Raw genomic sequence first — 25,534 nt, 5'->3', positions numbered from 1 at the left:
TGTGTGTGTGTGTGTGTGTGTGTGTGTGTGTGTGTGTGTGTGTGTGTAGTTCTTTCCACTATATGTTGTTTGTAGTGGACTACACAATAGTCATTGTATATTGCTTTCTTGGCTCTGCCTACTTCACCCTGCATACAAAGAATTTAAAAAATAAAAAGAGAAAGAGGGAAAATATTCAGCAAAACTGATCAGTACATCAAACAAAAAATCTGATATTGTGTTCATTGTTTCATGTCTGTGGACTTCCTTACCTTTTCAAAGAAGCAAAAGGAAATGTTGAGACCAGCCTTGTTTTTTGCAGTTTTGCAGCTTTCATTTTTGATTGTTTTGTTATTCTTTCCACCTAACTGGATGTGTGTATTATTTGCTTGGCTCTGTTTTTTATGATTTCATTCAAGTCTATGGTTCTCTACCTTTATCATTGCTTCTTATAGCACAGTAAATCTCCATTATAGTCATGTACCACGTGTGCCACAATTTTTCTATCCATTTCCTAATTAATAGACATCTTGTTGGTTTCCATTTTTTGCTACCACAAAAATTGCTGCTATAAATATCTTGGTGTATATAGAACTTTTTGGTTAGTGACCTCCTTGGAAGTATATGCCTAACAGTGGAAATTTTAACTTCTTTATTTGCATAATTCCAGATTGCTTTTCAGAAAGGTTATAGCAATCATAGTAGTTCCACCAACAGTGTATTTGTGTGCCTGTTTTTCCACAACTTCTCTAGCACTGACTATTCTCAGCTTTGTCATTTGTGTTAATTTGCTGAGTGTGAGGTAGAACCCTGGTGCATTTTTTTTTTTATAAAGCAATTGGGGTAAATGACTTGCTCAAGGTTACACAGCCAGTTATTTCTGGGTGTGGTGCTAAGTATCTGAGCCCGGATTCGATCCCCAGGTTATCCCGACACTGGAGCCGTGCTCTTTACTTGCTGAGCTACCTGGCTGTCCCTCCCTGGTGTATTTTTTGCATTATTTGTGATTTAGAATATTCTTCTCTATCTTGTTAATAGTTGGCAGTTCTTTTGATAACTGTTTATTCATGGCCTTTGATCACTTATCTATGAGGAAATAACTTGTCAGATCTTCCTCTTAGTTGCTGGATGTCTTGGATATCAGGACATTAATAGAGATATTTGAAACAAAGGTTTTTTTCTGCCATTAATTTTTGTCCATGCCAAAGCCATTAGTTTCATGTAATCAAAATTATAGAATCACCTCTGCCTCTCATTTGATTACACATTCACCTCAGAAAGGCACTCGCCAACTTGTCATTGCTATTATTAAGTAAAAAAAATTTCTCACCAAACTTAATGAATGTTGAATTGAATGAACATTCTGTTGTTCAATTTTCAAAATGTATTCCCTTCCTAAAATTGGTGGTAGGGCTCAGCGTAATTGGTAAAGGAGGGAACAGAGAATCTCACCTCTATTCACCCTGCTCTTGTTTGCCAGCCCCATACTGTGCTTGTTTTCTACAAGCATTGCACTGTTAACTCATCCTCAGCCCAGGGTCTTCAGCCTTCAGGTTTTTTCTTTTACTTTAATTTCTTAAAAGCAATTGATTGGGATTAAGTAACTTGCTCAAGGTTACATGGCCAGTTATTTCTGGGTGTGGTGCTGAGTATCTGAGCCCGGATTTGATCCGGGTCATCCCAACTCTGGGGCCGGTGCTCTTACTCGCTGAGCCACCTGGCCGCCCCTAGCCTTCAGGTCTTTTAATATACATAGTCAACTCTTCCCCATCTTACATTCATTTGAACAGACATTAATTACATTATAGATAGGTGTTTATGTTCTGTAAGTGGCTAGAGGTGAGAGAGAGAGACAGCGAGAGAGAGGAAGAGAACAAGGAAACAAACAGTTACTGCCTTTAAAAGACTAAATGTGTGTGGATGTCAGGGACGTAGAGAAGACCAGACTTGGCACCTGGTTAGATTTGGAGGGTAGGAGAGCCAGAACAGCCCCAGAGATGTCCTTGATCTCTTCACTGACAAATAGGATGGTCTTTTTTTCTTAGTCCTCATCCATTTTGATCTCAATCCATCTAAACCTAGATTCAGTAACTTTTCCTTCAAACACTCCTCCTCTACCAAACTTAGCTATTTCTGTCATTTTCTGTTCTTCCAATCTCTCTTCCGTTTGTGACTTTGACATTATCTTGAGCTCTTCACTCTTCATCACCTCATATAACCTGTCAGTTGCCACAGCTTGTTCCTTCTACCTCTTCAGTATCTCTCCTCTCTGACCTCCTCTGTCTCTTCACACGGCTGCCACCTTAGTTCAGAGCCCTTCCTTATCTCTTCTCAACTGGATTACTGCACTGGCCTCCCACTCTGTGTTCTCCTAGTGTCCTCCCTCCCTCCCTCCTCTCTCCCTCCCTTCCTTCCTTCCTTCCTTCCTCCCTCCCTCCTCCCCCCCCCCCTCCCCCCCCCCCCCCCCCCCCCCCCCCCCCCCTCCCCCCCCCCCCCCCCCCCCCCCCCCCCCCCCCTCCCTCCCTTCCTTCCTTCCTTCCTTCCTTCCTTCCTTCCTTCCTTCCCTCTCCGTGTACTTCTGTACACATAGCTGCCAAAGTGATTTTCCTTAAGAACAGATCTGACCTTTCTAAATAACTCTGTTGCTTCTAGGAACCCTGATTGGCTTTTAAAGTCCTTCACAACTTGTATCTAATTTATCTGTCCAACTTTTGTTATACAAAATCTCTTCACACTCTGATCCAGTCAACTTGGTCTTCTCTCTATTCCTCATATATGATACTCCCATGTCCTGTCTCTTTGCTTTTGTACTAGCCATCCCACAATTGGAATACATTCCTTCCTCACCTCTCTTTCACAGAATTGCTGATTTTCTTCAAGCACACATTTCCTTCCTGATCCAGATAGTGCCTTTCCTTATTAACTACTCTGTATTTATTTGCTCTACATTTTTCAGGGATAAGGACTAGAATTGTCATTTCTTTGGTATAGAGAAATCCCTGTACAGTGAAGGTTGGCAGCCTCTCTGCAACTTGGAGTCATAAGAGAATTATCTGGAACACTCAGAGTTTAAGTGACTTGCCCAGGATCCTGGGTGTCCATATGTAGGACTTGAGCCCAAGTCTCTTTGGCTTCTAGGCCTGCTCTCTAATCATTGTGCCCTGCTGTCTGGCATGCAGAGTCCTTAAGAATAGGGATCTATAATTTTTTGTCTTTTTGTCCTCAATGGCTAACCCAGTGCCTGTTACATAGTAGGTATTTAATAAATGCTTAAGAAAGGATTGAGGATGACTCAGTTCGTGAACCTGAGTGAGTAACTAAAAGAATGATGGTATCCTCATTGAAAATAGGGAATTCTAAAGGAGTAATAGGGCTTTTTAGGGGAAAGGAAGGAGAAATGATAATGAAATCAGTTTTGGACATACTGAGCTTGTGTGGCATATGCAACCGGCAGTTGACATGTGCCCCAACTGTAAGAGAAAGATTAGGGCTGCACATACAGTTTTGAAAGCTATATGTGGGGCGGCTAGGTGGTGCAGTGAATAGAGCATGAGCCATGGAGTCAAGAAGGATCTGAGTTCAAATCCAGCCTCAGACATTTAACACTTACTAGCCTTGTGACCTTGGGCAAGTCACTTAAGCCCAATTGCCCTGCCTTCTGCCTTCCAAAAAGAAAAAAAAAAGCAAGCTATCTGCAATTGAGATAACACTTGAAGCCATTGGAAGCAGTGAGCTCTCCAAGATAGCACCTTTTTAGGTCTTGTAGTTGTGTTCCAGAGGTTCCAACTGAATGTTGGAATGCCTTTTCTTAAAAAAAACCAAACAGTCTTACAAAGGGTGGCTGAGGATAGTTGGAAGATTACAGTTTGTGTTATGAGGCATTTATTGATCTGTGACTTTTTTTATTTTTTATTTTATTGTTTTCTGTGTCTGAGACTTGGGACCCTCTTAACACGCTGCCATGTGCTGATCTTTGATACCTTTGACTGGCCATCTGATCTGTCAGATGTTCAGGACATGCAGATTTAATTATTAGCCTTAGTCAAACAAAACTAAGAAATAAGTTTTAAAAATCAGATCACGTGCCCCAAGCCAAGTGAGGCAGTTTTTGGATTCTTTTTGGTTTTGCTCATACCCATGAACAAGGATAATAATCAATTGTCTGTTTGCTTCTAATTCAGCACTTGTTCATTGTTTGCTCAGTTCTGTTTGCTTCTTTGTACTGGGAATTGCCAAAGGAAGTCTTTGTCTTCACTTTCTCTTACCAACCTTAGCCTTTTTATATGGGAAATATATTGTGTACTGCTGGGATGATTTTTTTCTTTTTTTGCTTTTTGGAGAGCAATTGGGTTTAAGTGACTTGCCCAAGGTCACACGGCTAGTTTTTGTGTTGTGTCTGAGGCCAGATTTGAACTCAGGTCCTCCTGACTCCAGGGCCGATGCTCTATTCACTGCATCACCAGCCCCAGCTGGGATGATTCTAACTAGAAAGGTGGTGAGCACTTGGGAGTATGTGTATCATATTCAAGGATTTGGATCTGATTCCATTTTCTTTGCAGGGGGCAAAATGCCATCGGCTAAACAACTAGCTGACTTTGGCTACAAGGCCTTCTCTGCCTCCATGATGCTGCTCACCGTGTATGGCGGCTTCCTGTGTAGTGCCCGGGCCTACCGCTACTTTCAGCACCGTGGTGTCCTCCGTCAGGCAGCTGAAGAACAGAAGGCTCCAAACATTCTACGGGACTGAATTTGTGTGGAAGTCTCCCTGGCTTCCAATCTTGATCAGAGGAATGTATTGAAGTACTCCTTGCCCTGAGTTCTAAGTGATGATGGGGTAACAGAGGGGTGACAGTGAAGGACATATAAAGACATTAAATATGGTTTGCCATTTCAGGCTCGTGGTCTTTGTTTACTTGAGTTGGGGATTATTCTATCTGAGCAGGGCAGAAATCACAGAGATAAAAGCTCAGCTTCCCAATATCCTGGTCAGACTGTACTCCTAACGTCCCTTGAATTTGATTACCTGTAAAGTAACCTGAGAAATTTAGGTAGTTTATTTTTCATACGCTGCTAAAGCAGGAAGTGATTGCAAGAATCATCTATTCATACCTCTAACCCAAAGTATTAATCACTGTATAATATGCCTAACAGATGCTCTCCATCCTCTGCTTCAACTCCTTCAGTACCTGGGAACTTGCTAAGCATTCCAGTCCACCGTCAGACTTCTCTGTTAGGAAGTTCTTATGTGAAAACAAAATGCACCACCTTGTAACTTCTGTACAGCTTAATCCTTTCATCTGACAAAAAGCGATTATCCTCCTTTCCTCTTTCAGGTCTCTTTTGCCTAAGCTTCATTTCCTTTAACTGATCCTTATGGTCTCTAAACCCCTCAGTTTGGTACTCCCTGTTGGTATTGTTAACAGGACCCAGAACTGAACACACCAATACTCGGTAGTCTGATTGACACTAAACTCACTGAGTATATTGGCCTTTGCTTTTTTCAGATGGCTGTACTCAGAAGCAAACTCAATTAGGAGGGGGCAGCTAGTGGCACAGTGAATAGAGCACCAGCCCTGGAATCAGGAGGACCTGAGTTCAAATCTGGCCTCAGACACTTAACACTTACTAGCCATGTGACCTTAGGCAAGTCACTTAACCCCAATTGCCCTGCCCTACCCCTCTAAAAAGCAAAAAAAAAAAAAAGACTCAGGAGCCTGAAGGATTATCTTCAAGAAGAGGTTGATAACCCCACATGTAAAAACAAACATGTAGTTCCTTGGGATTCACTGGGCTTTCAGATTAAAATTCCCTTCCTCAAAGATAGGAGAGAAGCACATAGCTCTTGTGGGTAAATTGCTTGCTTTCAACAACCCAGGACCCTAAGCCCCAGTAATATGGATAGCTTGATGGCTTCTGTTTTTTAGGGGTACATAGGTGTTTGTGGTACCATAAGAGTTGGAACTTAAGAAACCTAATAGTCCAATTCCAACCAGTTCTTGGAATAAGAATCCCTACACAGCTGAGAAAGGTTCATCAAACTCTGATGGGGAGCCCAACCCACAGTATGAGATAGTGGGGAAGAGTGATGGGTTTGGACTTAGAGGACCTGGGTTTAAATCACAACCCAGCCATTGTTTGGCTGCTGTTTTCAAAGAACCAGTGACATCCAGGGATAACGACGGGCGTGTGAACTGGATCTGAGTGAGGCAGTGCCACAGGTTGTCAGCAGCACTCTCTTTCCCAGTTCTTGACGTCCAATGGCAAGACAAAAGTCAAGATGACTGGCAATGGCCCGAGATGCAGTGGGTCACATGACCATGGTGTCTTGGATATCTAACCAGGTTCTAAGTACTCTACGGCACCTGCTTCAGCCTCCTTTATGGCCATCAGAACAGACTGTTCTCATCTGTTCATTCCTCTGGGGAAAGTCTTCACATGCTTGGGGTAGACATCCCCTAACTCACTGATGGGTTTGAAGCCTGTCTGCTGAGATGGTTTCACTGGGGTGTGCCCACTCTGTGTGCTTAGCTTCTTGGAATCACAGGTGAGACTTGAGTGAGAGTTGGACACCAGAAGTGGATGAGCAGTCCTGAAAAGGGCCTGGTAAGCCTTCACGCTAGAGATGGTAGCCTTCCTGAACACCCCATACACTTTGTGTGGAAGATACGACCTCCCCAGACCTTAGCTTCCTCATATGTAAAATAAGGGTTAGGCTGGATTTGTGATCCCATGACCTCCCAAGGAAATTCATTCCAATTTGGCATAGATCTAATTATTAGAAAGCTTTTCCTTACAGCTAGCCTAATTTTGCTTCTTGCAAATACTGCCAGTTGTACATAGGTAGTTATGCCCTTTAGGCCAAACAAAACAAGTCCAATCCTTTTGTATGAAGGCAGTGTCTCAAGTCTCCCCCTCCCACTTTTCTCCAGTTCCTGCAGTCAGTCAGACCTCATATAACAGGAACTCAAGCCCTTAACCCATATCCTGGGAGGTAACTTCTAACTGACAAAGAAGGAAAAAAAAGGAAAGATGGTTTGATGGTAACCTGAGTATTCTGACTTTGCTTATCTCCTTTTCATCAGCAACTAGATAGCCTTCTCATATATGCCCCTACTCACTCATTCTCAAATCAATTAAATATTTATTTACTGCCTGCCATGTGCTCAGTTTCCTTAGACTATTTTGTAGGTTGACTCTATCCCCTTTAGGAAACCTATCTGTATTGATTGATCAGAAGAGAACTCACAAATTCCTTTATTCTTGGTTAGAGAAAAACAGGTGCTAGGTCATTTGTGTAAAGCTGAATCTACAGAGAACTACCACCCTGATTATGGCTTGTCATATTCCAGTTTCCAGAAACAAAAATGGCTCACTTTGAGATGATTAGACTTAACTGGTGCTTCATTGTTCTCAAGAATATCTGTAAAAGCCTTGCTTGATTTGAACCCATTTTATTGTACTAGAACAGTTTCCTTTTTATTTTAACTCTTCGACAAAAGTGCCAATCAAAGAGGGACGGGCTGATAGCCCATGTCCCACCCAAAAGAGGTTAGATGCTTTTTGTCCCCATTTCCCTTTTCCCCATTACTTTTTGAGAGGCCCTTCTAAACAGACGTTAGCCATCAGAAGAAGGCAGTAAAAGGTCTGGAATGTTTCAAGTTAAAATTTCCCCAAAGGGGCAGCTGGGTAGCACAAGTGAATAGAACACCAGCCCTGGAGTCAGGAGGACCTAAGTTCAAATCCAGCCTCAGACACTTAACACTAGCCATGTGACTGGGCAAGTCACTTAAACCCAGTTGCCCTGCCTTCCCCCCTCCAAAAAGCAGCAAAAAAAAAAAAATTTCCTCAGAACGGAATAGTAAAACCAGATGCTGAGATAACTCAGAATTGTTAGTGACAAATAGTAGTCATGTGACCAAATTATTGATTTTTCAGTGGTCCCCAGCCAGGTTGCTAAGACTGAGTTGCAAAACAGTTCTGCATTGGGACTTAGACTATTCACATGAGACTAGCCTTTCCAAATGGAATAGAAACCTTATCCATCTTCCCACTACCAACACACTGGAAATATTGTATATACTATCTCATATTGTCCTATGTAAGCTAGGTGCAGCCAACTTTGGACTTAATATTAATATTCGATTTTGTGATTCTACAAATCCTAACACCAGTTGAACCCATTGTTCTTATCTGACTTGGAAGATATTCTTGATTATACATATTCATCAAGATAAACTATTCTGGGAAGTGGTGGGTTCAGGAAGCATATTTAGATGCTGAAGCCTACTTACTGGAAAATACATTCTCCCACATCCATGGTTTCAGGCCCTTTTTTCGGTCACCTTGACAAAGTAACTTTTGTAGAAGGGAAGTAGGAGATAATGTCATTTAATTTTAATCTGCATCAGTGACAGCCAAAATTACCTGGTAGCATATACACCAATAATTTGGTTCTTGAAATTTAGATCCAAATCTCAGGAACATTTTGGTAAGATCAATGCGTACAGATAACACATTCTTCAAGTTATCAATCATCAATGTGGTTATTCTTCTGACTGGGGCAGGTCACATCCACCCTTATAAATTAGCAGGTGGTCTTCACAAGTTGCTGTGGCCAAAAAAATCCATTATCCTGCAGCAAACCTGATGGTACTTCTCTGAATTTAGCCAGGCTGGTTGTTAAACAACAGGCCCTCTGATGTCTCATCATAGCATGAAGGTGGAATCCTAGGTCAGTCTGCAAGCTTTGATAGATCCTGTCAAGCTGGAAAAGTCTTTTAAGAAAGGGTCCAGGGGCGGCTAGGTGGCACAGTGAATAGAGCACCAGCCCTGGAGTCAGGAGGACCTGAGTTCAAATTCAGCCTCAGACACTTAATATGTACTAGCCGTGTGACCTTGGGCAAGTCACTTAACCCTAATTGCCCTGCCCTCCCCCCTCCAAAAACAAAACAAAGCAAAAAAAGGGTCCAAGAATGGAAGGTCTTATCTGTTAATTTCTCCAAATCATCATCAATTGGCATAACTCTGGGAGACTGAATGGCAGGACAATCTTCAAGATCTGAACTGGAGGTTTTTCCAGTTTTTGAGATGGGAAGAGCCTTGAAATAATCTATTCCAAATCTCTCACTTCACAGATAAGGAAACTACAGCTCTTATCCAGTGTGGTACAGAACATTGGATTCAGAATCAGGAAACCTTGGTTCTAGTCCAGGCTCTGATCTAACCTCAGGCCATTTCACTTACCTCGGTTTCTTTCTCTCTGTGATAAAATCAGTAGTTTAGGCTAAGTGCCCATTAAAAGTCCCTTTTAGCAGTCTATGATTCTGTGGTTTGCCCCTTGTAACAGATGCTCACTTGACCGTACTATATGGCTTTTTCTTCAGATGTAATAGTGTGAACTTTAAGAGGAAATCATTTGGTCAGAATGATTCACCCCTTTCATTCTAAAAGTGTTATATCATAGTCTCTTGTATAAATTTAGGGGGAATCACATCTTTTTCTTTTACCAAGCAACTCTTAGCTATAACTCAGATGGACCTTCTCATAATGTTCTGTGGAGAGCTAGAGCTTTTAAGACCTTCAGTTCCAATCCATGGATCCAGTGAGGTAGTAGGAACAGTCATTTTAATAGCTAGGACAGAAGAGGAGGGCTGAAGCACTTTTAATCACAGAAAAGAGTAAACAATGGTAGAAAATGGTAACAGCTCCCCCAGTGGCTGCTGCCCTCCCCCAACATCAGCCCACCCCCAAGTACCATTGAGTAATGAGCAGGATATCGGCAGCTCTTGGTGATGCTGAGGGGAAGGGGGGAAGAGGGAGGCTGGTAGAGAAGGGCCACAATAAACCCTGGCCATCCACCTAGAGTTTTTCTGTCCCAATATAACTGTCATCACATGTTGCCTCCTGGCTCCACTGCAGAAAACGTGTTGAGATTGGCTGTATTCAGAGAGTCCAAAGGGGCAGAGGCATAAGCAATAACGAAGGTGGGAGTGGTGATCCAAGGACAAGTCAACGTGATCCAGGAATGCAGGCAGAACTTGAAGTTGGGGGTGAAGGGGCAAGGCATAGTTCAGGAAGTCCAGTCCAGAATTGTGCCCCAACCCACCAAATCACATATGTATATATACATACATACAAACACATACGCACGCACACACAGCAAATAACATTACTGACAAGAAAGTTATTAAATACAAAACGGCAGAGTTTTTTTTAGAAAGTGAAAATGTTTGCTTCTTTTTCTCTCCTCAGTGCCTGGAGGGTCTGCATGGCCACACAAGAGTGGGGCTATGGGTGGGGAAACAGACACGGGGAGCAGGTTGCCAGTGACCCTGAAAGTTCATGTGTCCTGGAGTCACCATGTCGGCCTACCCTACTCTTCTGCCCAGCAATTGTTTCTCATGTGGCCATTGACTTGGTTGGCACCATTGCTGGACCTGCTATCATAGGGACACTTCCTGTTGCCAGTGGGCACATCTTCCTCTTCTGAGCTACTCTCCACATCACTTCGGTCATCCTTTGATACCTGGGTAGGCAAGGGCCAAAGAAAGAACAGTGAGAACAGAGTTGCAACTGAAACTATGCTCTCTGCCAAGTAGTCTCTGGTCTCAACCTACACTCTCAATTCCTGGCTCTGGGAGTTGTAGGATCTATACTGAATTCCCTCACCATCTCTGATACAGGCATACAGATACGGTCTTTCCAAGGTATGATGGAAGGCAGTCTAGGCTGGGAATAGACTCCTTCAGGTCCAGCTTTGATCTGTCTCAGCATCTCTTCCCAGAAAACAGCTAAATTCTCATACAGTAGGAACTGGGAAAGTTGAGGAAAATCCAGTCTTCCCTTTATTTTCCTAAACTCCATTGGTAGGAAACCTAACCACTTCAAAAACATGGGTCTCATCAGTAGTAACGTGAAGCAACTGATGACCTTCCTAATCCCACCTTTCATACATGAATTCCCCAGTACTCATGGACACTCACAAACTAAGCTGTTTCAGTCCCTCAAGTGCTCACCCCAGGCCAGGAAGTTTCCAGGAGATCCGGCTGTCCTTGGCTTAGGTATAACTAACTAGCCTATAACTCCCCAATCTATGTCTTCTTGGGCAGGACCATGATACAGAGTATTAATAGAAACTGACTGCCTCCTGGCTCTGCCTAGCTTTGGGCTTCAGTTCTGCTTCATGCAGCCCTTAGGCAAGTCACCTGACTTTAGGGTAATCATCAGTTTCTTCATCTGTAATGGGGATAATAACATTTAGACTACTTATCTCTCAGGGTCTTCATGAGGAAAACACTTTGTGAACCTTTAAATGCTATACAAATATGAGGTGATTATAAATAATAACAATGAAATCTCAAAGTATAAACTAGGGGCTAGGTTGATCTCTAGCTTTTGCAACTTTCAAGTCTTATGACTTATAGAAAATTTTGAATCTGGCTTGGATGTCCAAACCCACCAGGGGGCAGACTGACTCTAGAATGACTACGGAAAGACTTCACCATCAGGCCAAAGAAAGGAGCTTGGCGGCTTCAGTCCTATTCAGCAGTGGCCCCTTCCCAAATCACTCCACACAGTCAGGAGTGAGGACAAGCCCTTAGAAGACAAGAGAAAGATAAAGGGAAGAAGAAAATACACACGTAAAGAAACAGCAGCAGAGCACTTACATGCAAGAGATGAGACTGTCCAGCTCCCACTTGGCACAGAGAAAAGGAAGGAGGTGAGAAAAGAGTTGAGAATATAGAGTCGGGGTCTAATCCTTCCTGGCTAGGTCACCTGGTCAGGAGAGAGAAGCCAGAGAGAAGAAAGGTGTTGGACAGCTGCAGCAAGATGAAGAGACACTAAGCAAGTCCTAGAACCAGCAGCAGCAGCCATGAGGGACATCAACACAAGAGATCACAGACGTGGCTGAACAAGCTCCTTCTCAAGTTCTAGAAATGGCTCCTTCCTTGAGCAGAACCTACTGCCCCTTGATGACAGCAGAGCATTGGGAAACTGAAATGCTCAGTCTGGGACCCTTTCCAACCACTTCAGAACTTAAAGAATTCAGTTAGGTGCCTCTTTAAAGGCTTCCTTCCTTTCTATTATTATTTTTTTCTGGAGGGGGAAGGTAGGGCAATTGGGGTTAAGTGACTTGCCCAAGGTCACACGGCTAGTTTTTGTGTTAAGTGTCTGAGGCCGAATTTGAACTCAGGTCCTCCTGACTCAGGGCCGGTGCTCTATTTCACTGTGCCACCTAGCCGCAACTCCCTTCTTTTCTGCTTTAATATATTTGAGCAGGAGCCAGATGTTGAGGAGCTTTCTCAGCCAGCCCTCTCTCTTGGGGACCAAAGGACCTTTTCCTAGGATGTAAGGGGGCGCCTCTCAAACCAATTATTCTCCTAGGCTGCTTCAAAGCACTTCAGTCACCCTGGGTCATCAAAGATATTTACAGCAATCATTGCACAAAGCAGGGGAGAGAACAAGAAGCCCAAAAAAGGCCCCCTCAAGAAAATCTGTAGAACCTTAGACATTCCTGACCTACATAATTTTTCAGTGCATTGAAAGAATGGATCTTTGTTCCTCTTGGCCCTTATTTCACTTTTAGGGAAGGGGGGTAAAATAATTGGAATTATAAGAAATGGAGAAAGTGAGAAACCACAGGCTCCCTGCCTTATTTGCAGAAATAGTTCACCAAGTACCATGGAAAAATGGGGAGACTATGGGACATCTCTTGTAAGCAGCGCTAATCTTTCCCAGCCAGATCTGGAGGTAGGAAATCAGCCTTGACCCTCACCTTTCCTCGAACCAGAGCCTTGCAAGCAATCTGAGCAATCAGGTAGGACCAGACGATGTGCAGAACCTGTAGGACCAGGAGAAGGCCATTGAAGAGCCACCAGGAAGAATAAGGTCCAATGATTTCCCAACTCTCAAACAAGGTTGTATTCAGGATCCTAAAGGGGGAACCCAAGAGTCAGACCACGGGAGATGGCAACAAAACTGAAAACCTTAGGAATTGGGACCTGTCTTTTTTTTCATTCTTTTTACTTGGTGAAATTGCTCCCCAAAGGGATGTTTCTGTTTAAGAGCAAGGATGGTCAGGGGCACCAAATGAGCTGGGGACTCTTGGGGTCTGGGCCCTTGACTCTAAGCATATTGCTTAAGGCAGCTGAAGTTCTGAAATAGTATATACACACACTCAGATTTATCTTCCCTGTCACTTCCTCTGTGGTCACTGATTTTCTTGGATTCTTCTTCCTCATGTTGCTTGCCTTTTTTTCTGGCTTTTAAATTTAATCTCTGCTTCTGGGGCCCAGGGGGCACTGTCCCAGACTTCTTGTGCTGGGGCCTCAGGTACTGGCAGCTGGATGTTGTAGTGGTCTGGTCGTTTTACCTGGGGCTGAGCTGGAGCAGGTAGTAGTGGCTGGACACACTCAGATTTAGCAAGGTATATGGTTTTCTTAAGAGTAGGGTTCCCAAAATCTGTCCCTTAAGCTGCCAATAGGACACCATTGCCCTATAGTTAGGAATGTTAGGAATATTAACTGCCCAGATACTTACCAGAATGGATAGATACCAAGGCGAGTGATCACAAAAATGACACTGAACACCACAAAGAATGTATCACAAAGCCGCTGATACTTGGCATAGTTGGCCAATTTGGCTGCCTGGGGAGGAGGAAAAAAACAGGTAAATGGGAGAGAGGAGCAGATCTTCTATCAGGATTGGTGGGAAATGAAAAAGGAAATATGAAGAGGGAGGAGTCTGGGGTCTCACCTCGAGCAGGAAATCTGAGGAGTCATGTAGGCACATGACCAGTGTTCCCACTCGCACCATGTTGTTGATGTAGGAGAAGGTAATGAGCCCAATGGTGGCCAGATGATGCACGAACATGATCAGGAAATCCTAGGAAGGCAAGGTACAGGGGTGGAGTGGGATGCCCTCAACAAAGGCCTTAAGTGACACTGGTCAACTTCATATCCCATTTAATATTCTTCCATGACCATCCCCTCCCTGAAAGGGTTCCCTTCTGCCTGCATTTGGGCCATGGCAAGGTTCCACCAGTGCTCAGACCAAAAATCTGTTAGCACGACCTAAAAGAGAGACATTTCATTTTTTTTTATGCCTGAGGTACTGAAAGGATGCGTAGACTTTGTTTGCTAAGCTAGCTCTGGATTCATCCATTTCTCAGCAAGTTAGCTGAACTACACACACCCATTATACTAGAAAGGTATAAAGAACATTAAATATGGTTCTTCTCTTCTGGAGAGGGTTTAAGTCCTTGGTACCATTTCACCAACTAGCCAAAATATCATAGCTTAATGCAGTGAAAAAGTACACTAGACTTGGGAGTCAGAACTGGCTTGTTCTAGGCTCTGCCATTAATTCACTGTGTGACTATGGAAAAATCTGTTTCCTTATCTATAAAATGAGCTTTTATCAGATGATCTATAACTTTTATTCCTAACATCTCTTATTTTATGGTTCTCTCTAGGCCTGTTTCCTCACCTGGAAAAAATGGAGTTTGAACTAGATGATTTCTGAGACTACAAATGGTTCTAGCAATCTGTAATTCTTAGTGGAACCAAAGTACAGAGAACAGGATGCACAGAACAGTGATCACCAACTGCAGGGAGAACTTTCAGCCATATGCTAGGCCTGAATCCTTACCATGTCTCTTTGTTCTCTCATTTAAGTTCTGCCAGGTACTAGTCTTTAGCCCAAATTGTCTAGCACTCATCGTTCTGTCCCCAATGTCTAAAACAGAATGGAATGCACCCATAAATCCTTGTTTCCCAATCTATACAACAGTGTCTTCTAAAAATGACAGTCCCATTAAAGCTATTACCTAGGTTTAATTTTTGGGAACCTGGCCAGAGAAAAGAGAGGGTCCATCATCGGGCAGTGAAGGTGTTTGCCAGAGAAGAATGGAGGGGGAAAGATAAGAGCTTGTTAGGAAATAATGTTCTTACCTTTCGCTTAATATCTATAAATTGAGAAAACATTAGAGACCAATAAAAGGCCAGTTCCATGATATAGTAGTAGTAAAGGCCAGATGTGAGAGGCTAGAAAAGGCAAGGAGAACTAGTTAGAAAATAACTAATCAAAGCTGTTCCATCTCTCTAACCAGCCCTGCCTTTAAAAATAAAAAAACTCACCCCACTCAGTCTATGCAGAGTGACCCCAAGGCCCCTGCCCTAGATACGGCATCGACAAAAACCTTTTTCTGGGTACTCAGACCAGCCTCCCCTAACTTTGCCTTTCATCCACTTCAATTCTCCTCTTCCATTGCCAAAAGACAGTGATGCTCACCCTGGGACAAAGCAACAGTAAGGCTATGCTCAGAATATATATCGTAGGGTATGAACAATTAAGTTCCTTTCTCCACTCTTCTAGGATCTCTCCTATGCTTCTCTATGACATGAATATTGGTCATAGGTGATACCAGCTCATCCAAGAGGTCACAGCCATGGGCAAAACTGAACAAACCTCATTGCAGATACACCATGCTATGTCATCGGATGGACCTAGCTCCTAATCCTCTGATGAATCAAAAGGAAATGTACCATTGGTTTCACTATTTGGGTCCCTTCATCTGAGATCCTCTGAAATCTTAATTCCTACCTGATAGGGGTAGCTGTGCCAGCATTGTCGGGTATCCCAGAACCAGGGTGACTAAGGAAAGAACAGAGAATTTTGATCAGTCTTCAGGAACCCAGCTTGGTCCTGGGATCTTCTTAATTTTACATTCCCACTCTTTCTGTATGACATGGATATGAAGAGAAGAGGACCAGGTAGGAGAAAAGGTGAGTCACATGACAGGTTCCAAAATTCCCAAGAGGTTTGGCAGGTATCTGAATTTATCCATCAGGATAATAAAGTGCCATTCCACTTATAGAGAACATGTTTGGGATAACAGGAGGGAAAGTTAAGGTAGGTGAAACTACAGGGTCTACCCATAAACCTCCACCTGGATATGGGAAATAGCAGGAGAGAAAAGACTCCATTTGATTCAACTGGCAGGTAATACCATGCAAAAAGTCAAAGGTTAAAAGTCAAAAGTTGTCTTTTCATGAAACCCTTTAAAGCAAGAGTTCCCAACTTGGAGTCAACAGCTATATTTCAGGGAGTCTGAAAAGTTAGGAACTAACCTCTAACTGAAATAAAGCACTTTCTTCTCAGTTTATTAAAAAAACATCATTCCAAGAAGGGGTCCCTAAGTTTTACCAGACTGCCCAAGCAGTCCATGACCCAAAAAAGGTTCAGAACTCCTACTTTTAGAAGCCTTGAAGCACTAAAATTAGACAACTTTCTTAGGAAAAGCAATCTGCACAGTGTTTAAATATGGGCTGGGATCATTATAAAGGGAAAAAAAATAATGAGAGAAGGGAACAAGGTTCCAGGGCTCTCAACTCTGAGCCCTGGTACGGTAGCTAGTGGCCAGGTCAGACTCACCGACCAGAGAAACCGGATCCCATAGCAGAATATACATAAATAAAAGGTGAACCGCCACCTATGTAGGGAGAGAGTAGAGATTAGACACAACCCCAGATAACACAAAGTCTCTGGGATATTTGGGATAGGGAGGGAATAGAAAATCAGAATGGTATCTGTGTCAGGCTACTGATGTAAGCCTAGAATAAAAATGTAGGCTTGGGACACATATTGCTATATCAACAAACACTGTTAATCCTCTGGCCTCTGTTTGTAACTGTTTCACTAGGTATCATTCACTTTTCTGTCTCCTCTCCTGAATCGACTCTATAGGTGGGCGGGTGTGGGTAGGAAAGGGTGGAGATAGGGATACCTTTCTATGCCAATGGTCAAAGCAATACTCTACCCCTGAGGATAATGTCTACCAACTCACTGGCTTCCTTCCAAGATGACAATTCACATCAGAGCTGGTACCACCTAACAATATTTATGGCTGTGCATAACCTTGGGATCTCCTCCTACCTAGGACAGGATAGAACTACTCAGGTAGAAGTACTCAGGTGAGGGGCGGCCAGGTGGCTCAGCAAGTCAGAGCACCGGCTCCAGTGTCAGGATGACCTGGATCAAATCCGGGCTCAGATACTCAACACCACACCCAGAAATAATAACTGGCCATGTAACCTTGAGCAAGTTACTTAACCCCGATTGCTTAAAAAAAAAAAAAGTACTCAGGTGGGCCAAGGAAAAAAGGATGACAAGTCTCTAAAGTTGTCCATCTTCCTAGGACTTACAGATAATACCCAAGGATTCTACACTAGCTCTAATGTGGTAACTCACACCCAGCCACAGGTATCTTGATACAAAGGGGAAATATCAGCCCAGTCCTACCCACCTCCTCAACCCAACCACCCCCCTAACCTGCAGACCTACATGCTCTCACAGAATTTAGTGAGTGTCGGGGGCTTGTCTTGGTTCCTCCGATGGCGGAACCAGCCTTGGATTTTTCGGACATCCCAATCCAGCTGCTTTGAGAGGCCCTCTAGCCTCTTCCCATCAGGATACTGCAGATATAAGATGATAATCAGAACACTCCCTTCTTCAGCCCTTCCATACCAATGATCTTATCCTCTAATCATTGCAATTGAAGAAGGGATCCCCCACCCTATACAACTAAGGCTTTTTTTTGCTCATTTTTATACTATCCTCAGTCAGAAGGAAGTGATCGAGCCATAAATACTTACCCTCCCAAGGGGGTATCCTGAAAAGGTGGGATAGGATGTTAACAGGCACTGGCTTATAGAAACTAAGTCAGGAAACCCTGCTGCTACCCTGAACTGTTCCCTGTCCTAGCTCTCACAGGAGCCTCGGACCTCTCAGAGTAAGAACCTGATAGATATCATCTCATCCTACTCTCACCCTTTAAGGAACTTTTCCCCCAAGAGCCGTCTTCCCACCTTTTGTACTGACTCACCTTTGTTATGGATGTGTACACCTTCTCAAGGATGGCATTGGGCTGTGCTTGGTGGGGAACACTCTCCTGGATGCCAAGATGAATTGCACATGGCTTAGCAATAAACCTGCAGTGAGGAAGCCAAAGGCCAATTCTAAATATAATTATAATTTGTTTCAGCAAGGAAAGCACTTGATTGGAATAGGATGTGATGGACAGGGTCTAGCAATGTTCTGAGGGCAAAAACTTTTGAATGTCATTTCAGAATCTGCCACTAATTGACTAGATTATGATTATTACCTCCATCCAAAAGGGGTTATAATACTACTGTACACAGCCCTGGTCAGAAGCCATGTGGAGTACTGTGTTCAATTGTGAGTACTCACTTTAGGAGGGACAATGACAAATCTGAGCACAACCAGAGAAAGACAACCAGGACAGTGAGACAACAATGTTATGTGTGGACTGGTTGAAAGAACAAGGGATGTTTAGGTGAAGACAAATGGTGGCATATAAGGTATGATTTCAGTCTTCAAATATTTGAAGGGCTATTATCTAAAAGGATTAGACTAATTCTCCTTGGTCCCAGAGGGAAGAATTAGAATGACTATAAGGAAACATCAGGGAAGCTAATTATATAGCTCAGTATAAGAAAGTGTTTTCTAGAACTGGAACCATTTTAAAATGAAATAGAATGTTTCTAGAGATAGAAATTCATCATTAGGAGCCTTCTGTCAGTAATAACATGGTAAAGGAGATTCATGCTTCAGGTGGAAGACTGGGTAGCAAACAAGATGTTCTCATACAAAAGGGTAAATTTGAGCTCATAAGTATCCCCAAAACTTGGTAAGATGAGATCCATGGCTGAACTATGGCTCTGGAAAAGTGTATCTTATTCAAAAGAAACAAGGTATGTAAAGGAGGAAGGAGGTGGAAGGTTTACTCATGCAAAGAACCAGGAACCAGAGGCAAGAAGCATGGTTTACGGAGGTAAAAACAAATAATCTTGTCACTGGACTATACTCCAGACTACTTGGTCAGAAAATGAAAGTTTAAATGAGTAATTTGAGAAACAGATTACAGGTCTGGCAATGACGTGGGACTTCAATTATCCAGACATCTACTGAAGTTCTCTTCTCTGCTAAAAGCTTAGCAGGTAGTAAACTTCTTGATTTGCCTTAGTAATAATCTGATCTTTCAAAATGTAGAGAAGCCAACAAAGAATAGATTCTATTCTGGATCTTACTCTCACTAACACGGAAGAACTGGTTACTGTGGTAGAAATGATGGGAACCTTGGGAGGGGAGCGGGGTGGAGTGACCTCTCCATCCTAGAATGTGTAATAAAGGATAAGAAATCTGGGCAGAATTTAACACACAACTTAAATTTGGGAAAGCAGATTTCAAAGGGTTGCTAAATCTAGATAAAGAGATGGTTGGTAAATATCTAGAAAGGAAAGCAGTGATTACAAAGAGCCAGTATAGCTTTGTTAAAAACAGATCTTGCCTCATTTTTTTAAAAGGAGTACTAAACTTATAGGTGAGAGAAATGATGATGATACAATTTACCTAGATTAGCAAAGCTTTTAACAAAGCATTTCATACTATAGAGAAGGTGGAGATGTGGGTTAGTCAAAAATACAAGCAGAAAGATTCAAAATTGACTGGATGGCCAGATTCAAAAGATTGTTAAAGGTTTAATGCCAACATGGCTATATGCTGCTTAACATTTTTATCACTGATACAGGTGAAGTCATGGATGGCATATACATTAAATTTGCAGATGATATAAAGAAAGAGATAGCTAAAACACTAGATGGCAATGTGTTAGGCTCTTGAAAAGCTAGAATACTAGGCTGAATCTAATAAGATGAAGTTCCATTAGAATAAATGTAAATAATAAATAACAAATGCTATTCTGAAGAGGATCTGGGGTATTTTAATAGAATGTAATCTGAATGCCAGTCAACAGTGCGATGTGGTAACCAAAAACGTTAAAGTGATCTTGAGACGCATTTAAAAGGAAGATGGCGAATGGGGAGATGACTGTCCTACTGAATTATGTCCCCATGAGACCACATTTAGAGTCACATTTAGCTGAGGGCACCACGATTTAAGGACTTTGCTAAACTGGAGAGTATCCAGAAGGCAGGCAACAGAATGTTGAAGGGCACTGAATCCATGTCACCCTAAGGAGAGGTTGAAGAAACTAACTAGGCATATTTAACTTAGAGAAGTCTGGAGACTGGGAGGGGAAGGACATGATAGTTGTCTTTGAATGGCCATCACGGGGAAGGACCAGACTTGTTCTTTTTGGCCTGAGCTTAAAACCAGAAACACTGGGTGAAAGATGCAAGGACGACAATATGAGCTTGATTTCAGAACAGACTTCCTAATGACTATAGCTGTCCAAAAGTCGAATAGGCAGAAGTGAGTTCCCCCAGGAGATCTTCATGCAGAAGCTGAATACCTGTTGGATATGTTATTGTGGGGATTATTTTTGTGCATGGATTGGACTAGATTAAATAACTGCTGAGGTCCCTTCCAACTCTCAAATTTTATAATTCTGCAGTTACTTCTGAGATTCATTCTTGCTCAAAGAGTTTATGACAGCATAATCAATTTGTGACACAATAATCATTTTGTGGGGCACATACCTCTCCAACATTTTTCCTGGCTCCTACTACCTCCCTTGCACGTGTGTATGTGTGATATACACACACATACATCCCTTCCCAATAAATGTTAAGTCATGATGGAAGAGAAAATGATACTAGGGTCTCCTGAACAAAGTTATCTTCATAAAGACTATAGGAATACAAGCTTGATTTTAGTTACTGGCAAAATTCTTCAATTGCTAGGCACTATTCTAAAAATACAACATACATAGACTTCACCAAGGCATTTGATAAAGTCTTCCATGATATCCTGGTGGATAATGAAAAAACCAAGCATCTCTGGTACAGTTCAAAGGATTTGCAACTGGTTAAAAGTCAAGGGATAATAATTAATAGATCTCTTTCAAACCTATCCTTGGCCCTATACTGTTCAATATTTTTCTCAAAGACTTGGATGATGACATGCTTTATCAAACCTGTAGATAGATAACACAGAATTTAAGAGGGATGGCTGGTTAACATTAACACAACAGAATCAGTAGCTATAAAGATCACAAAGGGCCAGCGCAATTATCTGAATTGAATACAATGTAAAACCTTTATTTGGATTCAAAGAAATCAAGTATGCACAAGCATGAGATTTATGGGGTATGAAAAAGGTCTGAGGGTGTCTTATAAGCTCTGCTTTAATAGAAACACTGTATCCAGAATTAAAGCAGTGATATTATTGCAGCAGCACTCCTACTATACCCTTGTAGTCCGGAGATACCTGAAATCCTGTATCTAGTTCTAGGTACCACACTTTAGGAACTCCAACAGAAGACTGAACTGTATCTCAGAAGGATGACTAAGTACTGAGGGGCCCAAACACCATGCCATATAGAATTGGACCAGAGATATTTATTTAATATGGAAAAGAGAAGACAACAGAAGGCAGACAATGTACTAGCAGAATCCAAGAATTTGAAGGGTTATCATATGGAGTATTAGACTTGTTTTACTTGATATACACATAATATAGCAGTACTGGGAGCAATATAAAGAAGTTGCAGAGAGGAAGATTTTCGCTCAATAGAAAGAAAAAGATTCCTACTAATCAATATTCCAAAATGGTATGGCCTGCCTTAGGAGGTACAGAGCTCTTGTCAGAAATGGTGAAGTAGACGTGACCTCTGATACACCTTACGCGCCTTGACTGTGCAAAGGCAGAAGCACCGAATCTTGAAAACAATTCAGTTAAGGTCAGTAAGGGGCATTTAGTAATTCAGAGTAGTATCTAGCATGATAAGTACTGCTGAACACAGACAGGGTAAGGGTGTTGTCCAGTAAGGGAGAGTGCTTAGCCTGGGAGCCACAAGGTTGAGTTTCTACTCATTTTGTTAAGAACGATCTTTGTGAATCTTGGGCAAGTCAATTTGCTTCTCTGAGCCTCATTTACCTCATCTGTTAAGAAAATTATCTTTGAGATGCCTTCTAGTTCTAAATCTAGAATCCTATGATTGGAGGGCTCCCTAAGGTATTTTTAGGTCTATAACCTCTTTAGGTCATGTCTCTTCTCTCCTAGATTCCTTTCAGCACTCACATTTTCTGAATTTAGGATGAAGAGATTGAAGGTTCTGTCTTCGTAGTATGAAAGGCCTAAAATCTAGTCTTGGATATTATAACTGCTTAATGAATATATGATGAATTTAAAGTCTTTGTGGCTCTTAGAGGCACTATCTCTCCCACCACCTTAGGGTGGTTTAAATCAGTGTTGTAGTGGAATGTACTATGCTCTAATGAAACCATACACAGAATATTTTATTCAGTTCCGAGCATCATATTTTACAAAGAGCTTTGAGGAGTTCAAAATGGAGAAGCAGCTCTGAAGTTCTATGGTATGATGTTTGGTAGAATGACCTAAGGATTTTTAACTTAGAGAAGAGAAGACCTAGAAGTGCTATGGTAGATATGGTTCAAGTACCTGAGGCCTATCATAAGGAAGACTTGTTCTGTTCGGCCTCACAGACAAAGGCAAGGCCCAGTGATAGAAGTATATTTGTTGCAAAACTTGAAATATTAGCTAATGATAGTATGAAGCCATCATTAGCAAGTCATTTAAAAACTTAGCTTTTGTTGCCAAAAAATGAGGTGTGTCCCCTATAAAAACTCTCAAATCGGTATGATTAAAAACCTCAGAAACAGAATTATCTAACCTGATTAAAAATATTCCATAAGCTTTGAACCCATTTGTGAAAAATATAAAAATTTAACACCTTCTAAAAATCTGCAAGATCAAGCATTTATTATAAATTAGTAGCAGGCACTATGCCAAGTGTTAGGGATATAAAGAGAAAGCAAAAACAGATGTCAGGTAAGACGAAAATTTACTAGCCAAATATTGACAAAAACTGTGCAGAACTGAAAAATGGGCATCACTATTTAGTAAACGCTGCCAGCAATGTATTTCCTCTATTTGGATCTGTGTATCTGTGCAAGGTGTCTTTTCCAGGAATGACAAAATCAAGAAAAAGAGAAACTTAAATGCAGACTTTCCAGTCATAGTATCACAAAGTGTTACACCAAAATTTAAAAAAATTATGACTCATTCAATTATATTGTTCTCACTTTTTAAATCAAAGTCAAAAAAGGTGTTGGTCCCTATACAGAATGGGCCTAGGAGGCAGAAAGACTAGAATTTCAGTCCTGCCTCTGGGACATGCTTGCTTGGTGACCCTGGCAAATCACTTAGCCTCTCTATTCTAACCTGTCAGTGGCAGAAAGGGTCCTGACCTGCACTAGGAAAAAGATCCTCATTTGGAATTCCCAATGATGAATAAATCCACAGATGTGGTTTTAAAAAAGAAACACCTTTAGGGGCGGCTAGGTGGTATAGTGAATAGACATCAGCCCTGGAGTCAGGAGGACCTGAGTTCAAATCCCAACAAGTCACTTAACCCCAATTGCCCTGTCTTCCGCCCTCTAAAAAGTAAAAAAAACAAACTTAAAAAATATAATTTATTTAATCTTTATCTCATTTCTGTTTGTATCCTGTTTATGTTTTATAACGTAGGTAATACATCAGTACAGCAGTACATAGATATAATTTATAAATAACGTATTGGTGGTATGCTCAAACATGTTTTTTAGATGGGATGGGTACACAATCAAAAACGTTTGCAGCTTATTGGTTTGAATTACTGACTCTCACATCTTCCAGTCAGGGGGCTTTGGCATCATCTAATCTCACTCTGTCGATAATAATAGCTTACGTGTATATCCTAGCTGCAATGAACAGCCACTTATGAATACAGTTTGAGCCTTACAACAAGCTTGAGCTAAAGAGGGTCATCTTCCTTAGAGTTGAAATGATGTGCGCAAAGTCTCACAGACAGTCAAGTGGTAGAGGCCAAACTCAGAATGTTAGAACTGGAAGGAACTTTTAAGGATATCTAGTTCAACCCTCTCATCTTATAGGTAAGGAAACTGAGCCTCAGAAAGGTAAACTTTTGCCCAAGGTCAACTAATGAATTAGCAGAAAGCTGGGACTTGAATCTCAGGCTCTTGAGTTAAAAACCCACTGTATTTTCCATTACAATCCTGACAGAGAATCCTTCTATCCACCCACTGTTTAAATACCTTTAGTGTCAAGGAACTAACTTCAAGACAGCTCATTTCAGATTCAAGAAGTTCTGATGATTAGAAACAGGACCTCCCCGATGCTCAATTCACCTTCCTCAATTCATGTAAAAGGGGACTCTGAACAAACTTTGGAGCTGCAGAACCCACAAAATGACACAGAGAAGCTAACCTCCCGCTGAGGACAGCCCGGCAGGCCCACAGGAATCGGCCAGTGCAGGGCTGTGGGAGCGGAACCCAGGCCTCGTGAGCAGAGGTTTTAGCCCCAGGGAGGGCTTGACCAGCCACTGGCTGAAGGGACTCCAGATCAGCAGCAGCTGTGGCTGTTTCCAGATTCATTGGCACATGGATGCGAAGGGCAAGGTGAGAGATCAGTGCGGTGTGGACTTTGGGAGCAGTAGTGGGGAGTTCGTGGCTGTTGTCCCCAGGGCGAGAAGCCGCTGAGGGCTGCAGGGCAGCTCCTGCCACATGGCAGCTTCAGCTCCTGGCCTGCAGAGTGTAGGGGGACCAAGCACCAGTCTGAGGGGTAATCGCCCTTGCTTTAACTTGCTTGGATCTGGATTGCGGTCTAGGGTAGAGGTCCTGGGGTGTGTGTCCAGATTGCCAGAGCGTGTGGAGACTTCAGAAAGGGCACCCATCTAATACCTCCAGCAGCTGAGAAAACCCCAGCATTTGGGATGAAGCTCTCCTGTCTCGTGGCAGAGTCCTACTGTGGCAAAAAGCCCAGGGGTCAAGTGACTGAGGGGCCATACAACCAGGCAAAGGAAGCAAAACAAACAGAAGAATCCAACATTAGACTCCTATTTTGGGGACAAAAAAGGATCAAAGCATGGAACAAGAGGAAGACAATGAAGTCAGAACTCCTGCACCAAAAACTTCAAAGGAAAATACGAGCTGGTTACAGGCCATAGAGGACCTTAAGAAGCAGAGAGAAGTGGAGGAAAAATTGGGAAGAGAAATGAGAACGATGCAAGAAAATTATGAAATGAGAGTCAACAGCCTGACTCAGGAAAATAAAACCTTAAAAAACAGACAAACTCAAATGCAAAAGAGGCTCAAAAAGGCAATGAGGAGAAGAATGCCTTAAAAAGCCGAATTTGCCAGATAGAAAACTACCTGAAGCCATGATCAAAGAAAGAACCTAGAAATCATCCTCCAAGAAATTCTCAAGGAAAATTGCCCTATGTTTTTGAACCAGAAGGCAAAATAGAGATTGAAAGAATCCACCTAGGGGCCACTGGGTGGCGCAGTGAGTAAGAATTCTGGCCCCAGAGTCAGGAGACCTGGGATGGGTCCCGGCCTCAGATATTCAGCACCCACACAAAAATAACTGGCCGTGTGACCTTGAGCAAGTTACTTAACCCCGACTGAGAAGGAAGGAAGGAAGGAAGGGAGGGAGGGAAGGAGGGGGAGAGAGAGAGAAAGAGAGAGAGAGAGAGAGAGAGAGAGAGAGAGAG

At 42.4% G+C, this 25,534-nt stretch overlaps 2 protein-coding genes across 5 annotated transcripts in view; one reads left to right on the top strand and one right to left on the bottom strand.

The window, feature by feature from the left end:
- Window positions 1-4,872, top strand: part of COX14 (cytochrome c oxidase assembly factor COX14) — a 17,939-nt gene extending 13,067 nt beyond the window's left edge. For all 3 annotated transcript variants that reach the window (XM_069092576.1, XM_069092575.1, XM_069092577.1), the window contains one exon: window positions 4,539-4,872. In XM_069092576.1, coding sequence (XP_068948677.1) covers window positions 4,547-4,726 — 180 coding nt within the window. In that variant the 5' untranslated portion in view covers window positions 4,539-4,546 and the 3' untranslated portion in view covers window positions 4,727-4,872. The remainder of the gene's footprint in view (window positions 1-4,538) is intronic.
- A 4,750-nt stretch (window positions 4,873-9,622) lies between these two features.
- The window catches only part of CERS5 (ceramide synthase 5), a 28,711-nt gene continuing 12,799 nt past the window's right edge, over window positions 9,623-25,534 (bottom strand). Inside the window, exons 2-10 of one of the 2 annotated variants that reach the window (XM_069092573.1) lie at window positions 17,864-17,969; window positions 17,323-17,453; window positions 16,414-16,471; window positions 15,583-15,633; window positions 14,931-15,023; window positions 13,735-13,863; window positions 13,519-13,625; window positions 12,755-12,911; window positions 9,623-10,504 (exon numbers count right to left, since the gene is read on the bottom strand). In XM_069092573.1, coding sequence (XP_068948674.1) covers window positions 10,352-10,504; window positions 12,755-12,911; window positions 13,519-13,625; window positions 13,735-13,863; window positions 14,931-15,023; window positions 15,583-15,633; window positions 16,414-16,471; window positions 17,323-17,453; window positions 17,864-17,969 — 985 coding nt within the window. In that variant the 3' untranslated portion in view covers window positions 9,623-10,351. Of the gene's footprint in view, window positions 10,505-11,646; window positions 11,755-12,754; window positions 12,912-13,518; window positions 13,626-13,734; window positions 13,864-14,930; window positions 15,024-15,582; window positions 15,634-16,413; window positions 16,472-17,322; window positions 17,454-17,863; window positions 17,970-25,534 lie in introns of those variants that run through there. The other variant, XM_069092574.1, reaches the window with a different exon arrangement.

Source organism: Petaurus breviceps, unplaced genomic scaffold (genome assembly GCF_028583685.1).
Source record: "Petaurus breviceps papuanus isolate PSGF00001 unplaced genomic scaffold, PetGlider_PUasm1.0 191, whole genome shotgun sequence".
NCBI lineage: Eukaryota > Metazoa > Chordata > Mammalia > Diprotodontia > Petauridae > Petaurus > Petaurus breviceps.
Note: the sequence above shows the minus strand (reverse complement) of the source record. Positions and strands in the feature narration are given on the sequence as shown.